Here is an 18,469-nt window from a genome sequence, read left to right as displayed (position 1 = left end):
ATGTACATATATATGTAGCTATATAGTGAAATTATATAAAATGTTTTCAAGTGTCAATCTCGCGAATTTATCAGGTGAACACTAAATTCTGCAAAAGTATTTATTTATTTTTATGTAGGCATTTATGTTTGTTTGTATGCAAGTGCTACTATATAAATTTTTACACTCGTGTAATTTAGTAAAGCGAAGCTAGACAAGCGACTAGAACAAGTAAACTAAATAACGAATTACTTAATAAACTTAGAGATAGTCAAAAAGTATCGAGGTAACATACGCATATTATAATGAGAAAGCAGAAAAATGTCAATAGCGGTCACATTTGCACATAAGCATGTACATACATATATAAACGCTTTGACGGTAGAAGGTAGAAGCAACAAATTAAAAGTGAATTTTATATGACGCACGCGCACACGTAACCTTTTTTTATTTTTTATTATCAACGAAATCGCCCACCTCGCCGTCCACTGTCATTCATAGTCAAGCATGCAAACGTACATCTGTAAATTTTATGACTATACATTAGAGTGGTCCTTTCATATAACTTAAATGATTTTTCCTGCCTAACTCTTCAAACTGTTATGCCAGGGTCAAAAATATGAAATATTAATTTTGGTCCCTAAATTCACAAAGCCACAACTAAAAACTTAAAATTTTACTGGAGAAGAAAAAATCACCCTTATGATGGTTGTCAACGTCAATGCGGAATGGGTATTTACTAAAACAATGTATTGACGTTGATGTGTTATCGATAATTTTATAGAAAAACTAGCAGACCCGGAGACGTTGTTCTGCCCTAAATTTGGTATATCTGCATACATTTTAATAAGCTTTTTCCGTCTAACTCTGCCCTCGCCCCTCTACACTTTTTCCTAATCTTTGTATTCACCCCTCCCTCCGTATTTTTCGCTTCATCTATCTCCATCTTCGTCTCATTTTATCTCTTTCTCAGTCTCCTCTCTTTTCTCTTCTCTCAGGTTTTTCTCATTCTTCTTCATATCTTATTACCAGTCCCAGAGGGTGGTATGTATTTTGTTCCAGTCCCATTCCGAGTCTCAGTCCCAGTCCTAATCCCAGGAAAAAAGCATCGTTAATACTAATATAGGCAAATTTATATACCAAATTTCAGGCAAATCGAATAGGACGTATGTAAATAGGTATGTGGGTATTATTAATTCATGTCTTTATTTCGGCTTCGCATGCATATTTATCAGTTTTGCCAGGTTGATGCGACTAAATCGAATATCACAATGAAAATTACTTAAAAGCTCTCAGCAACAGCTTTCATTTGATATCCAAAATACAAACACATTCTAGGGGTATCCGTGTCCATGTTTTGGCCTATATCTCGAGTCACCAATAGGTATGAAAACTACACTGTAGTAAAGCACTCATCAACAGTTTTCATTTGATATCCATATTGTATAACCACATTCTAGGGGTGCGCGGGTCCACGTTTTGGCCTATATCTCCTAGTCACCAATAGGTATGAAAACTACCCTGTACTAAAGCACTCATCAACAGCTTTCATCTGATATCCATATTGTATAAACACATTCTAGGGGTGCCCGGGTCAACGTTTTCGCCTATATCTCGAGACCCTAGTCACCCAGGGGTACGAAAAATACCCGGTCTCAAAGTACTCATAAACAGCTTCCATTTGATACCCATATTGTACAAACACTTCCTGGAGTTACCCGGGTCCATGTTTTGGCCTATATCTCGAGACCCTAGTTACCCGGTATCAAAGTACTCATTATACAAACCTTCCCCGTGGAAAAATACATATATATACCAATTTTCATAATAATCGGTACAGTAGTTTTTGAGTTCATCGATGACATACATACAAACATTCATTTTTATATATATAGATAATGGCTAAACCGATTTGGGATTTCAAAATCAACTAACCGTCATCTCTCCTTCCTGTATCTTTCCTAAAAATTTCATGGCAATCTCTCTATCCGTTCTCGAGTTATGGAGTGGCAATCAATTTGTACACTTCTTTTTATATATATAGACTATGATCCCTATAATTTTGACAATTGTTTATTTAAAATTTGTTCAGTGTTTATTTGGTAATTCGCGTAAAATTTGTGATTTAAAATATTTTTCGTATAGGACAGTGAAACTTCGAGTGATGACGAGTGCAAGGAGATGTTACTTCTCAAAAGAAAAGAGATACGCCAAACGTCTGACATTTTAAATTTGCCAGATAGGAAGTTAGTACTATAATTTTGATTTCCATTAGTGCACAATTCTCTATTCCGGGTAAAATATAGACAAATACCGTGTATTTATAAGAATAAATAAAGCTTATTTTACCAATTTTTAGTAGCCGAATTTCGTATTGCAGCGCATGTCGTCACCAAAAGCTATGTTGACATATTTTTCATCACGTCACGTCAACACAACTTCAATATTAATTTAGCCGATACCAAAAAAGCATCAAGACCCGTCAATAGTTATCGACTTTGACAACGCCGATACGAATTCATGAGCATCAACACTAATTTTCTCACTATTGACAACCATAATAGGAGTGAATGATTTATTTTTACATTGACTGTAAGCAAATATGGGTTTCTCCCCCAGCGGGTTAGGGGGCTTGGAATATACCTGCGGCAGGCATGCCTTTCGTAAGGGGCGACTAAAATTATTCAAGGGGTTGTGTAACGCAACTCTTCCAATGCAAGACGCTATAACCTCCGAAGACATTTTAGACCGAGCTTCTCTTCCAGTTTGCGTCGTGCTCCTTTTAATTTTTCAAACAAATTAGCGGGACGGGACCTATATGTTTTGCGCCGACTCCAAACAGGGCAGATGAGTTTCACTGAAAAGGTTTTTTTTGGCTGAAATACACTCGGAGTGTTTGCCAAATCCCTGCCGAGACGCGACCCCGCTTAAAAACTTTTTTTCTAAGTGAAAATACTTGTTTCTAAACATTATTAGTTTACTGAAATTTTCTCTGACTCACAACAACTAAGAGTCATGGTAGTGTGGAGTTGCCCCTACAAACGCACGCTTATTTTGGTTCATTTTGTTTGGAAATTGGCCTTTAATTGCTGATATTAATTTTGCAGCTGCTTTTAAAAATATCGAGACTCCAAACACATTTTAAATATGGGTCACCTTAATTTACACACACATACATGTAGATTCCTGTATTTGTTTAATCACATGCTTATCCTCCTAACATTCGGAACTTTGCATATTTAAATCTAATGTGTACTTATTATTATAAGTATGTATATACAAATAAATGTATATAATATACTACAACATGAATGTGCTCGCTATCAGGGTTGCCGTTTGGATACATTTTCAATGTGTGGATACAAAGATACAAAAAATCTCAAATGGATATATTTTTAGGCTGGAAGATTCAATCAGAGTTTAAAAACTGCTATGAACACTACAGATTTTTAGTAGGATTTCTAAAAAAATTAAGAATATGTAGTTTTGTGGTAAATTTAATTTTAGAATGATATCTAGCAAGGTAAAAGCAGTAAGAAATTTTTCGAAATTGTCAGCTTATTTTGTCAATGGTATTGAGTAGTTTTTTCTACAATTTATGAACAAAATGCGAATTTTTTACTACCACATTAAAGTTGCAAACAAAGAACATTTTGCTATACTGAATACTTGAGTTATTTATTCGACAGTTCACGATTCGAACGTTAACAGAAGGTGAATAATAATCAGGAATTCTACAAAATTCGTTAAAATATTTCTAAGGTTCATATTTTTAAAACATTCGGATTCACATTGGATTCCTGAATTATGAGCGCTTGAATGCCGAATCAAATAAAAATTATCTTTCATTTGAAGTTGGGTTTAAATCAAAACGGATTTAGAATCACGCAACCCTGGCCTTGAGCTCGAATTCAAACCTGGAATCCGATATTAGCACCTTGATATTGTTAAGGGAAGTTTTTCTAAACTTCCAAAGGCAAGGGTTGAATTTCATGTGCGCGCTGGACCTGTTGCAGCATGAGAACAGTAATATACTGACACAGGATTGGAAGGGCTTCATAAACTATATATCCCACAAATACAAAAATACGCGGAGTAGATATTGCACCAAGGGCAAAAAGAAAAGGTAGTCTCTGCTTGAAATGTTGGAGAAGGACTAAGAAATCTATGTTGCGCCGATATTTAAAAATCAACCTCCAACACAGTGATTTTCCAAGTAGGAAGGTCAGATTTTAAGAAGCACTGCTCTCCTAGAAGGAGGATACAGATTTTGCTTAACTGTTTTAGTTACATTTTAACAGTTCACACTTTTTAACAGCTGTCTATATCAAATACGTCAAAGTGGAATTATTGTGTCTTGCTGTATCATGTATAGCATTGGCCGAGTCATGCAGGGACGGCCGGGAATGTGAAGATTGGTACATTTTTAATTTAATATGACAATTCAACTCCCGGCGCAGTACGATTTTGACATTAGTATCTCGAATTACAAAAACAAGGTACATGAAATTTTTATTTAAAAAAAAAAATAAATGTAAGGCGCGATAACCTCCGAAGAGATCTAAGGCCGAGCTTCTCTTCCAATTTGCGTCGTGCTCCTCTTGATTTTTCCCTACAAATTGGCCGGACGGGACCTACATGTTTTATGCCGACTCCGAACGGCATCTGCAAGGCAGATGAGTTTTCACTGAGAGCTTTTCATGGCAGAAATACAATCGGAGCGCTTGCCAGACACTGCCGAGGGGCGACCCCGCTTAGAAAAATTTTCTTCTAATTGAAAAATCTTATTTCTAAAATTTTGATGTTGCTTTGCCCGGGAGTTGAACCCAGGGCATACGGTGTGATAGGCGGAGCACGCTACCATCACACCACGGTGGCCGCCAAATTTTATTTATGTTTGTATATATGTCGCCGTGCTGCCACCTTGTATAGTTCCGCATGGTCTATAGTTACAGACCTTGCAGACTATGTGACAATTTATCAACTTTTCAGCAAGACATACAAAATAAATAAAAATATAATTTAAAAATTGCCTACTAAAAATAGCATTATGTAAAGAACTTTTAAAATGAGAGGTATTGGAAAATACATAAACATTAAAAAGTTTATAACATATCGAGTTAAAATCAATTAATATTCTAGTAATATGTTCTTTTAGAGCGTAATTACTCCTCCAACATTAAACAGCAAAAAAAGTGGCGCAAGGATCTACATACTAGGAACATTAAATTTTAAAAGTTATAGCAAAACAACAGAGCAGTAACTAACCGTTTACTCGAGAGAGTTCAATTAGTGTACAGCGTTATGAGGGAATAGGCAAATTAAAATTTAAATGCGATTAATCTTATAAGTGCATAAACCTTTTTTGAATGGAAACATAAGGCGGATTCCAAACTAAGGCGGCATATTCCAATTTCGACCTAATAAAGCCATTATAAAGCCATATTTGCTATATTGGCTTTAATGATTCCTTTTAATAAGGGCAAGTGAGGAGTATGTCTTCGGAACAATATAATCTAGGTGTTCCGTAAAGGTGGAACTCATGTCAAAAACCACACTAAGGTTCTCAATTTTTGTATAAGAATGAAGAGATGTATTAGCAATATGATAAGAAGATTGCATCTGACAGCGTATTTTGTGGTCAGTTATAAAGAAGAAATCATCGATGTTAAGAGTCAACTTATTTCGTCTGGACCTGTCATCAAAACACTTTAGTTCATGCTGAATAACTTCAATATCTGAATAACTTCTTAAACGTGGCCCGACGTGGCCCGATTTACCTCCGAGGAGATTTAGGCTGAACTTCTCTTCCAATGTACGTCGTGCTCCTTTTTTCCCTACAAATTGGCGGCAAGCACCTACATGTTTTATGTCGACCCCGAAGGGCAACTGCAAAGACGAATTTTCACTGAGAAGCTTTACATGGCAGAAATACACTTGGAGTTGGCAAGCCACTGCCGACTGGCGACCCCATTTAGAAAAACTTTTTCTAATTATATAACTTCTTACCTCCTTGAAAATGTTTAAACCATCTGCATAAAAGAGATGACAACAGAGTTGAGAACAAGAACTAGCAGCATTAATGAAAATTAAGAACAACAAAGGATCTAGTTTCCTACCTTGGGGATCCCCCGAGAGTGGTGAGATGATGTAACATTATTTACTTTAACCAAATTAACCCTATTAGCCAGATATAAAATAACCCAAACCAGAAACTGATTATAAAATCCCATAACATACCTTCTAATCGAGCATTGCACAAAAAAAATTAGCTTGGAGCTTTTTTTTAGTTCCTTATAGCACTTAATATTTCTTTAGGAATTACTAGAGGCCCAAATTCTAAAGCATATAAAAAATCCTACACGCTAAATTCACCACGAACCATGCCAGAAACTAGCTTCCATTTGAAGAAATCTGCAAAGAAGGTTGCAGTTTCAACTGAAGACTTGGAGATCAAACCATTATAGGACATCGAAACTGAAATATGCGAAGATATTCAAGGGCTAGATAAAGACAGACATTTCTTAACTGTTCATCAGGCTTTAAGCTCAAACTCGTTTGGATTCCAGGGTTGATGTTCACAGTCGACCCCAGCCAGAGATATCGCTCAAATAACTAATCCTCATAATTCGACCAAATTATTTAATAATATTGTCAATAAACGAAGGTAATCAATATAGTTGGTTTCTATTTTGATATCTGAACCCGTAGATTAGTTGATTGGAATGATTTTTAAACGGTTTTATTTAGCTTGACTTGACAGGCTGGCTGGCCGGCACGAATTTTGTAATTGAAATTCAAACAACTTCCCGATAAGCTACAAGCTTGAAACTTGGAATATAGTTCAGAACCCGGGGACAATGCAATAATAAGAAAAAAAAGCTCCGATAGGTGGCGCATGGATCGAAATATTTCAAAAACCATCGTATTTGTAGTCGATTTGGCTCATATTTGGAACACATAATACATACATGCATAGAAAACGGCCTGTGAAAAAAATCGCCACTAGGTGGTGCAAGGATAGAGATATTCAAAAAAATCGTATTTGTGGTCCGATTTGGTCCATATTTAGAACACATAATACATACATGAATAGAAAGCGACCTATGAAAAATAATCGCCGCTAGGTGGCGCAACGATCGAGATATTCAAAAAAACGTATTTGTGGTCCGATTTGGCTTATGATACATACAAGAATAGAAAGAGACCTATGAAAAATAATCGCCGCTAGATGGCGCAAGGATCGAGATATTCAAAAAAGCGATTTGGCTTATGATACATACAAGAATAGAAAGAGACCTATGAAAAATAATCGCCGCTAGATGGCGCAAGGATCGAGATATTCAAAAAAGCGTATTTGTTGTCCGATTTGGCTCATATTTGGAATACATAATACATACAAGAATAGAAAGGGACCTATAAAAATCGCCGCTAGGTGGCGCAAGGATCGAGATATTCAAAAAAATCGTATTTGTGGTCCGATTTCGCTCATATTTGGAGCACATAATACATACATGAATAGAAAGCGACCTATGATGTCCGATTTGGCTCTTAATTGGAACAAATATTACATACAGTCCGGTAGAAGTGAGATCAAAATATTATGGAGTTCGAGGAGGGACAAGCATACGTGGCGCAGAGTCGAGTAAAGTCTTTGGAAGGATTATGTATTGAGGACTTAGATTGTAACAAATTGTCAGGAAAGAGTCCTTGTAATGAGTCACTAAATAACTAAATAGAATGTGAAATAATAGGCAATTAAATAAAGACTAAAAACTCGAAAATAAAAAATTAAAAATTTCTATTCGCATAACATGACCTAACCAGCGAACTTTTGGGGTTTTATTCGCCGCATTTCGTCATAACTGCGAAAAGCTAATATAGCTCATCATTATACCTCTTTCGATACTAGCAGTCGGTACCACGGACAGGACCATAAATCTTCCGGAGAACTTTTGTCTCGAACACTCCAAGAGTCATCTCATCTTCTCTCGACACCGTCCGTGATTCCGAAGTTATGAAGAGCGACTTAGAGCGTGATTTTTGTTCGTCGAGAGAACTTTACTTTCCAATTGCCACTTCAATCTAAAGGGCACTTGTTGGAAAGAGTTATTCTTATTTCTAAGCTGACACTGTTTTTGCTGCTAATTCTGGTTCCCAAATAGACGAACTCCTTCACAGTCTTGAATGTATATCCGTCAACAGTGACGTGGTTGCCAAGGGCGAATGCGCCGAAACATTCGTGGATGAGCGCAAGTACTTCGTCTTGTCCTCATTTACCGCAAGACCCACTTTTTGCTTCTTTATCTAATCCCAAGAAGGCAGAACTCACAGCGCATTTGTTCAGGCCAATAATATCAATATCATCAGAATTGTATACTCTATAAAAGATTGTACCATCACGGTTTAGTTCTGCTACTAGAATTATATTCTCCAGCATTATGTTAAGGAAATCGCACGAAAGGGAGTCGCCTTGCCTGAAGTCTCATTTGGTTTCGAATGGCTCAGAGATGTCCTTCCCAATCCTTACGGAGCTGGTGGTGTTGCTCAACATCATTTTGCAGAGCCTTATTAACTTTGCAGGGAGCTTAGATTCAGGCATAGCAAAATATAAGCATCTTCTTGTCGCGCTGTCAAAGGCTGCTTTGAAGCCGACGAAAAGATGGTGAGTGTAGAATCTCTTATCGTGAGTTTTCTCCAGGATCTGGCGCATCGTCAAGATCTGGTCGATAGTAGATTTACCAGGTTTGAAGCCGCACTGATAGGTCCATTCAGTTTGTTGACTATGAGATATTAAGCAGGCTTATTCCAAGGTAATTGGCGCGGCTTGCGGGATCGCCTTTCTTGCGTATTAGGTAGAGTATACTTAAGCTCTAATCTGGAGGCATACGCTCATCCGACCATATTTGCATAGGAGTTGCTGCATGCTCTTTATCAACTCTTCGCCTCCGTGTTTGAATAGCTCGGCGGGCTTTCCGTCATTACCTGGCGCCTTGTGATTTTTTTAGCCGGGATATTGCCATTCTCACTTCGTCATAGTTGGGTACCAGAGCGTGTATTCCCTCATCGGCGATTGGGTTTATCGGGTTCGTCTTCACCCTCGCTAGCTAGAATCAGAAATAAGTAAGTGTCAAAAGATACGAAAGCCCGCCTAGTACATTGGGCTTAGCCACACCACAGCCAACTAATTGGTTCTTAAATTTTCCGCAATATCCTTAACTTATAAACTTTCAAGATGGTTAAATTCGCAAATTTACTTCTTGGAAACATTGTTTTTCATTTTGGATACATTTTCACTGAGTGGCATATTGTTTGTGTCATTTGATAGAAATTTTTTAGCATTTTCCTCTTTTGGTTATGTATGTATATGATTATTACTAAGGCGTTAGCCTCCAGCTTTAAAACTTACCTTGAGCAACGTAAGGATTTTTTGCGATAGATCATAGTCAAAGTTAGAATATTTCGATCCGCTCATATCGTATATAAATATAAGTCCACCCTTTTGGGTCCGTGTATCTTGTAATGCACAATCAAGTTGATGTACAATGCCTTGCAGTGTTATTGTATGGGTAACGCTAAGGGGACTGTGTTTGCTTGCGGTGAAAATGGCAATGGCAGCACCAGTTGTATCACGTGAAGGCTGTAACGAAAAAAAAAATTACATTTAGTTTTTACATATTTGGTTAGCAAAAAAATATAAAACAATTTTAACCAACCAATATTGTGAATTTTCCAATTTGTAATTCTGAATAAAGGGGCTCTATATCAGGATTTATATTGTACAGGCCTTCTCGTAATCTAATCAGTTCATGTTGTTCGTAAAGTGACACAGCTCTGAGCACATCAAATTTGCGTGCATATAAAAATTTTACTGCCGTGGTATGTGAGATATTACGTCTAATGTTTGATGACGATCCATTACAGAGATCAATGAATTGTTGGACAGCCTGTAAGTAAATATTTAAGAATGAAAACAATTTCATTAATCCAATAAATTACAATGAAACTTTTGAGTCTTTGCTTTATTTTGTGAAAATTTGACATATGCCTTTCTTACGTGGGACAGCTTGTTGGATTTTATGTGAGCTTTGTACGTCGGTACCTCCTCGGGCTTAATTTAACCGGCATGAGGACCCTGGTGGGTACCGTTCTTTGAGTACTGGATTCACCGGGCAATTTCTGGCATAAAGGTCCGACGCGTGTTTGTGGAGTTCACTGATGACCTGCTTGGGTTTTTTGGCTTCATACGGCTGTGTTCTCAGGTGCCGTATTTCCTCATAATGCTTATGATGGAGATGACTCCTTAAGCCCCTGGGCGGTGTTGGCTCATCAATCAGATGGCTGTTGGGATGCCCAGGTTTCTGGGAACTATTTGGTTAGCATCTCATTTCTCTCCCTGATGGGGAGTATTCTTGCCTCATTATGTAGATGGTATTCTGGGGACATAAGAAGATAACCCGTGGCGGTTCTGAGGGCAGTATTTTTGCAGGCCTGTAGCTTCTTCCAGTGAGTAGTCTTTAGGCTCGGCGACCATATCGGGGACGCGTAGCATACAATCGGCTGGCCAATTGCTTTGTAAGTACTGCCAGCAAGAGATTTGAGGATTTTATTACGGCTCTGGATTTTCAGTACAATTGCGGCTGCATGCTCACCAAAATGTATATCCTGGTCAAACGTCACACCCAAGATTTTGGGGTGTAAGACAGTCGGTAGCGCAGTGCCATTGACGTGGATGTTCAAAATGGTCGACAGTTGGGACGTCCATGTTTTAAATAAAGTCGCCGATGTTTTAGTCGGTATTATCACCAGGTTTCGCGAGGTGAAAAAACTGGAGAGATCAGGGAGGTAGCCCTTTATTTTGTTGCAAAGCTCATCGATCTGTGAGCCTGGGCCTGTGGCCATTATTGTGCAGTCATCGGCGTAGGAAACTATAGTAACTCCTTCTGGTGGCAAAGGTAGCTTAGATATGTAGAAATTAAACAAAAGTGGGGATAGGACACCACCCTGTGGCACACCTTGTTTAATTCTTCTTGGTTGTGATGTTGCGTTTCTAAATTGCACCGATGCCTGCCGACCACCCAGATAATTTGCGGTCCAGCTTTTAAGACTTGCAGTAACGTGCCGTGGTTGACCGTATCAAACGCTTTTGATAAATCTAGCGCAGCTGTACTGTTCTATGGTGCGGGTTTTGATTTAAACTGCAATTTATCTGGGTGCTGAATTTATGTTTATGTGCACGTCTGTTGGCCCTCCGTCTATCTTTGTCGACCGTAGAATGCATTATATATTGTCGGCAGAAAGCGCTCGCGCATTTTTTCGCATCCGACAGCACTTTATCGCCAAAGGCGATGGAAATTTTGCCATTGTGCTTAGACGGATCGATAGGGACTTTACGGTGGACCAAAGCTTACCTACACCGGCAGAGAGCCCCCAGCGGGTAAGGGGGTCAGAATATACCCGCGGTAGGTATGCCTGTCGTAAGGCGACTAAAATACCAGATTCAAGGGGTGTGTAGCGCAACCCTTCAGGTTGCCATCGCAATATATAGCTTCTCCAAACCCAATTGTCAACCTCGCCTATCCGCGGCGAATCCTGTTTCACTAACAGAAAAGGCTCTGGCGACCCCAAGCTTCTCATGGAACTTGGGGGTGGGGAGGGAGGGGATGGCCTGAAGGTTTAATGTGGCCACATAAATCGTTCCCGAGATAGTCGGGCTAGCACCTTAATGGTGCTGTGGTACCGGAGCGTACCAGATTTGTATCCGGCAAAGGATCATCACATCGATAACACTCCCCAAAGCCTTCGGGGAGCAACCTTATCGCTACAACAACAACAACAACAGCAACCGGCAGAGAGGTTACAACTACTTAGATGCTTCTCCAATTTCGCCAGCTTGTGTTCATCCACAAGTAATCTGATGCGTTGGTTTATATCCCTTATTTGAGGCCGAATTTCGGGAATTCTTCCGGCGGAAATAAAACGAGCCGAGGCGGATTCAATGACCTTGCGGAAAGCACGCTCCCCTTGGCGAGCATCAGGCGGGATAGGGAGGGCAGCAAAGCGGCTGTTTGTAAAGGATTTGTACTCATCCCACTTTCCTTTTTTAAAGTTTATGAATTGGATTTTTCGGTGAGATGAAGTCGGCGGTACGCTCGAGCGAAATAAGTATAGGCAGATGGTCGAATGCCAATGTTACTATCGGCTGCCAGTTGACGCAGTTTACGAGTCCTGCGCTCACGATTGCTATATCTGGCGAAGTGTGACAGCTTCCTGCCATACGAGTGGGGGCGTCTCCGTTTATTGTGCAGAACGTCGTTTCTTCTATTTGATCCGCCAACATCTCACCCCTGCTGTCCACCTGCAGGTCTGAATGCCATAGATCGTGATGGGCATTGAAATCGCCTAAGATAATGCGATTATCGCCAGTGAATAAGGCTCTGATATTAGGGTGGTATCAGCTGGGGCAACAGGTGGCAGGAGGGATGTAGATGTTGATGATGTCTCGGTTTGCATCGCCTGACCGGACAGTTAAGCTGTGACGTTCTAAGATTCTATCCCTGCGGTCGATGTCGGGATCAAATATTATATTGCACTGAGTGGTGTATGATAAACGCGAGGCCGCCTCCATTTCCGCCCTCGCGATCTTTTCTGTGGACATTATACCCAGAAAAGGTCTGCAGAGCAGATCTTGCTGTGAGTTTAGCCTCTTGAATCGCAGCGATGCGGATGTTGTGCCGCTTCATGAAATCGACTATTTCAGTGATCTTCCCAGTTAATCCATTACAGTTCGCTGAGGTGTAGACTACGGGACGCCCTTGGGCGTGAACAGCAAGGAGCCACAAAAGATGTATAAAAGATACGAGAACGTCGGGTTTTGGGATCTAGCCCAGAACAACCTGTCCGATGCAACCACCCCTTGCACGTGACACACTGACAAGAGTATGACTGTCCTAAAAAGATTCTTTTCCGGCAAACGCAGCAAAACCATTTCTCAGGACCGGGGCCAGGAGACGGGCACGGATTGGGTTCGATACCTTCCCGGAGCAGGAAATGACAGCCCTTGGTCGGGAAAAATCCCGAGTCGCTCCGGTACATAGAACCGGCTGCCTTGGGAAGCGTGAAGTGTATTCTTCACTTGTAGGAATTCACAATGGTATGTAGCCTTGTAGGGCTCACATCCACAACGGCAAGTTAACTTTTTAACTCAAAGTTAACCTGACAAGAAGGGGTAAAACTCATAAATATTTCACAAATTTTTTAAACTAACTATGAGACAAAAAATAACTAGCTGTTCTGCAAGTAGACCTATTTCATTGAATTTTAGTATACAAAAAAGGTTTAATCCTAATCCGCTCAAAAGACTTTCTGATTTTTTGCAATTTTTTTGTTTTTTTTGTCAGCGAAGTTGGGATTTTTTTTGTTTTTTCTATGGAAAAATGTACGTTGGTCCGGTAGAAAAAAAATTACAAAAAACAGGAAGTCTTTTTAGCGGACTAAGATTAACTAATTGTTATACGAAAGTTAATGTTGACAACAGTTTTTGATCACTCAATGGCATATAAACAGGACCTTCAACAATGTACAAAATACATTGATTCTTCTTTTCCTGTTTCTAAACTACTAAACTGCTAAAGCGAACTGAAACTAAAAAATTGCCTAAAATTGGAAAAACAAGCGCCACACTTCCTCCAAGCCAAAAGCAATATTTTATTATTACTCATACTTTTTGTAGATAAATAGCAATAAATTTAGCTGCAATTTGAACTGCGTCAGGACTTTTACCCTTAACCGCCCTCAAAAAGTTTTCATCAAACGATTAACAATATTTTTTGGTAAGAAGATTAATATTACATTTAATTTGATATAATGCAAGTATATTTTGTTTTATTTTGAGTTTTCTACAATTATATCAAAGTTTGGCAGTACAACCTAAACCACTGTGTACCACTGGCAAGGTGATGACGACACTGAAGTTTTAGTTACATTCTTCAGTTTTGAGAGAGTCACTTAATGGTGGGTATAGATCATATCTATCTTTATGGTTTTTTTTTTTGTGGTTGCCGATTAGGTGCACTCTGGACCAAAACTGGTCTAATACGTAAACTATAGCTGTCACGAGGATATGGCCGCATTGACAACTCCAAGACTTCCGGCGAGTTGGGCGATATTTTTTTAATTTATTAGAATCCGTGCAATTTGCAGGGGTTTAAACAACTTATAGAAAATTTTTATTAGATTATCGTTTAATCTCACATGGCGACACTTCTCGCTATAATATATGACAAGAGACATTTTATTAAATGATTATAATGGAAAACAAAAATAGCAACATATCGCAAATTTTATTGTAAACAGATGAATTTCCAAATTTAATTTAGTTGTTAAAACACAAACAAATTTTTATTTCCAAATATAGTTCCAATCTAAAAATGAGATTCAAAGGCATAAAGAGTACATTTACATTTTGGCCTTTTTGAGTATTCTATAAATGTCAGCATAATCTTCTCAGTTGGTTATGTGGATTAAGTTAGGTTAGGTGGTAGCTGCCCTAATAAGGGGAGCTCACTTGGACAACATGAAGGTCCGTTGTGATACCACACGCAATAAAATAACGGTAGCGTATATATAGCTACTTAGAGAATCGTTGGGTAGCAACGATAAAGCTCCGAATGATACCGATCTCAACTTTGGATAGATCTTCGGGAGTTCCAAGTGAATCGCGACCGCAGAACTTTCGCCTACACCGAACGAAAAAAGTACGTGAAACCGCCGTAAAATTAACATTTTTCGGTTACAAAAGTCGTCCAACGTTACAAAATGTTACTTTTGACATTTTGCCAATGTTAATTTTACATTATGAAGTGATAAGTGCAAAACGTAGAGTCAACATTGCTATAATGTAGAAAAGACATTAAAAATGTAGGAAAATGATTATAGAATAAGGTTCTATTGATATGAAAAATGTCATATTAACATTTTTTCAACGTAAGACTGATATGAAAAATAATGTTAGCTTGACATGGTTATTGTAAAACGAATAAGATAAAATTTTAAATAAAACACAGTGAGAAATTTACATTTGAATTCATTACTTATTTATTATCATTTATATTTATTGCATTTTATCGCAATATATTCACCTAAAATACCTTATTTATATTATTATTATTCTAAAATAATAGTGTTGAAAAAAATTAGCTTGAACTTTTAATAACCCACCTTAACCTTCAATTGCGAGCGCGTAATTTTTCAAGTAGATTAAACGCACTTGCCTAAAGGTGCAATTACTTAATAATAGTGTATGTGAACTTACACTGTTTCATTAGTCCAGCGACAAAATGCAAATTAAAAATATTGAGTATATTACATTTTTCGATTTCCACATAAAAAATTGTTCACGTAATTCAGCCCTTAGGCCAATGTTTGCTTGTCCCGGAAAAACTGCTTTTAAATCCTCCTCATTTATAAACTTCAGTCTTTCGTATGTGAAACCGCAATCTGTTTTCGCAAAATTGAACATTAAGCTAGTTTAATTTCGAGTAATGTCGAATACCTACCAATAAACGCCTTGAAGGTATCTCCCAAGTTGAACGATTCGAGCAACTCCTTCATATTTGCTTCGCCATCGTACATTTGCTCTTCAGCAGTTTCAATGATGATATCGCCGCAATCCTCTTGCACGAATTCCAAAATTGACTCCGACGATGGCAGTGTGTCATTTGTTTCACCCAGCACAAATATATTTTCCATTTTTATTTTATTTTCTTATATTATTTTGCTCTTTACAATTGCACGCCGAATTGATATATGTACTTTTACAGATGTGAGACCTTGACATTTTTTTAACAACATGACACGATGACAAATTGGCAACGAAAATGAAACATTTAATTTATTAACATTTTTTAACGTTAAAACACATGACACGATGTGGAAATGATAACGAAAATGGAAATTTGAATTTGTTAACATTTTTTAACGTTAAAGCAAGATGAAAGGATGTGGAAATGACAACGAAAATAGAAATTTACTTTTATTAACATTTGTTGATGTTAAAGTAACATGGTCCAATGAGAAATTTACAACAAAAATGGCATTTCGAATGTATAAGTTTTAGTGTGGTCTTAACGTTGAAAATTGATATTATAATGTAAAACATGACATTATTAATTCGACATTTCTGCTGCAAATTTAACGTTAAACACGTTAACTAATGCCCCTATTACCGTTTACAACTCAACTCTGGTTGAGTTGAAATTTCGCAATTTGGTATTACAGATTACAACTCAACCTGTCAAAAAAAATGTCGGTTGAGTTGTCTAGTCTAACAACTTTTTGTGGCATTACCGTTTACAACCTTGTGTTGGTGTAGTTGTCAAAGACGTCAAAATCTTACAACTAATTATTAGCAGTTGTCTCATACAATTTTGCAGTTGTTTTGAAAAAATGTTACGTTTTAGTAGACGGTTCACCACCTAATTTTTAACAAAAATTTTCAAAGTTGGTATCAAAAGACACCTTTCGACCTCCAATTTTAGAATCCGAAAACAAAAATTTAAAATTTAATTTCTATCATATCATTTCGGTTCAAATTTTCATGTCGTTGTTGTATTTTGCCAGATTTGTTGTACATTGTACATACTATTGCAGAAAGGCGTTGGACCCACCCAGGGTTATTTTTACAAATCGCGACCGAAGGCCGCCAACGCAGAAAGATGTTCTGTGCAAAAAAAACTATGGATCGGGCCTCATATTTTGGGCCCTCTCGGGGCCATTTTGTGGGTTTTTGTGAATATTTTTCGACAGAACTAAAATTTTTAATTTTCGCTTTCTAATCCTAAAAACGGAGATCGAAACGCGTCTTTTGATACCACCTTTGATAAGAGTTAGATGGTGCACGGTCTCATAAAACGTTACCGAAAAAAACAAAAAATTCAAAGCCGGTAGTTAAACCTTTTTTAATCAAACAAAAATCTACAATTTTGTACACATTTATAGAAAAAACAACGTTAAAACGAAGGAATAACTTTTTGACTTTATGGAGCGACATTCCGAAGTTGGACGAGGCTGGCCGCAGTTCGGATGCAACCAAAAAAGGTGAAATTATGCGAACGTGAGTCCCGTTGATACTAATCACTACTCCTGGGAATCCTGTTTTAGAGTAAAATACAATTTTTGCTGTTTGGGTTTTAATCCACTTCGCACTAATATGCTCCTCAATAATATCTAAGACCTCTTTGACAACTATAGATGTTGTAGGTTGTGCCAGTCCAACACTAAAATCATTTCCACAGCATTTTTGATAGCAGCCGTCAGCAAGGAATCGGAGTGTAGCGCATAATTTTAAAATATGAGGTACAGCCGTCCCTCGAACGCGTTTGTGGAAATGGCCCTTCATTTCGTTTAGTAAGGAGCAAAATGATTCCTTGCAAAATAACTACATTAGAATCTTATCAATTGTCACTTTTTAGACGTGTTCCTACTTGGTGCTTGGTAATTCCAAGGGATTGGAGTGATCGCGTAAATGTTTTCTTATTCGCAACATTACGCATTTGACGCATTTGTCACTAACATTTTCGTCGTTATAAAAAAATTCTATGCTAATATCCATTTTGTTATTAATAAAGAATCACTTGCAAATGTTTAAATTTTAGCCACAAATTGCTCAGCTGTTCATTTATCTGTCAAATCATCACTTTCTTAGCTTGGCAGCACCAATTCAACTTCAACTGAAATAAGTTGTAATTCGTAATACCAAACAGGAGTTGAGTTGTCTGAAAGTTGAGTTGTTTTAATTACAACCCAACTAAGTTGAGTTGTATACCGTAATAGGGGCATAAGCATTATTCCTACGAAAATTGATAATTTTTGACTTACATTGCAATTAACATGGCGAAATGTTGAATTTACATTGTACGTGTGACGTGGTGTCCGACCAACGTTTGCTGAGCTGACTCGAGGCCCATCTATGGAGGAGCAATCCACAGGTGGCCAGCGTAATCCCGAAATCCCTACAGCCATCTTCATCCGGTTCAGTTGTACCGATGCGGGCTAAGAGATCCGCTTGACAGTTACCCGGGATATCACTATGGCCCGGGACCCAGATAATCTTAATTGTAAAATAATTCGATGCAGCCGCAACGAGGTCAGGCACTCCCAGACCACCCTCGATCGCACTGTGGTTGAGCTCAAGGCCTTGACAGCCGCTTGGCTATCAGAGTAGATGTTAAATTACCTAACCGTAGTAGCACTGGATAGCATTTCATCCACCGCATCCCAAATGGATGGTTATGTGGGTACATATATCGAAATATCTAAAGAAGTCAAAATTTTGATTTGAATCAGTTTACAATAAAACGTGCGATGTGTTGATTTAAAGCTCTTAAATCTTTTAGTATATTATGGTGGTGTGGGTTAATCAAGCAACAATGCTTAGTAAAGTTAATGGATTAACAATACATTTTCATTGCCTCAATATACGGTTTGGTTA

General features: G+C 38.1%; 1 protein-coding gene across 2 annotated transcripts in view; it reads right to left on the bottom strand.

Moving 5' to 3' along the window:
* Positions 1 to 18,469, bottom strand: part of Ptpmeg2 (Protein tyrosine phosphatase Meg2) — a 92,193-nt gene that overhangs the window by 38,128 nt on the left and 35,596 nt on the right. For both annotated transcript variants that reach the window (XM_067786288.1, XM_067786289.1), the window contains exons 2-3: positions 9,696 to 9,926; positions 9,389 to 9,619 (exon numbers count right to left, since the gene is read on the bottom strand). In XM_067786288.1, the coding sequence (XP_067642389.1) occupies positions 9,389 to 9,619; positions 9,696 to 9,926 (462 nt within the window). The remainder of the gene's footprint in view (positions 1 to 9,388; positions 9,620 to 9,695; positions 9,927 to 18,469) is intronic.

The sequence above is a fragment of the Eurosta solidaginis genome, chromosome 4 (assembly GCF_040869045.1).
Source record: "Eurosta solidaginis isolate ZX-2024a chromosome 4, ASM4086904v1, whole genome shotgun sequence".
Lineage (NCBI taxonomy): Eukaryota > Metazoa > Arthropoda > Insecta > Diptera > Tephritidae > Eurosta > Eurosta solidaginis.
The sequence above is the reverse complement of the archived record's forward strand: the minus strand, read 5'-3'. Positions and strand labels throughout refer to the sequence as shown.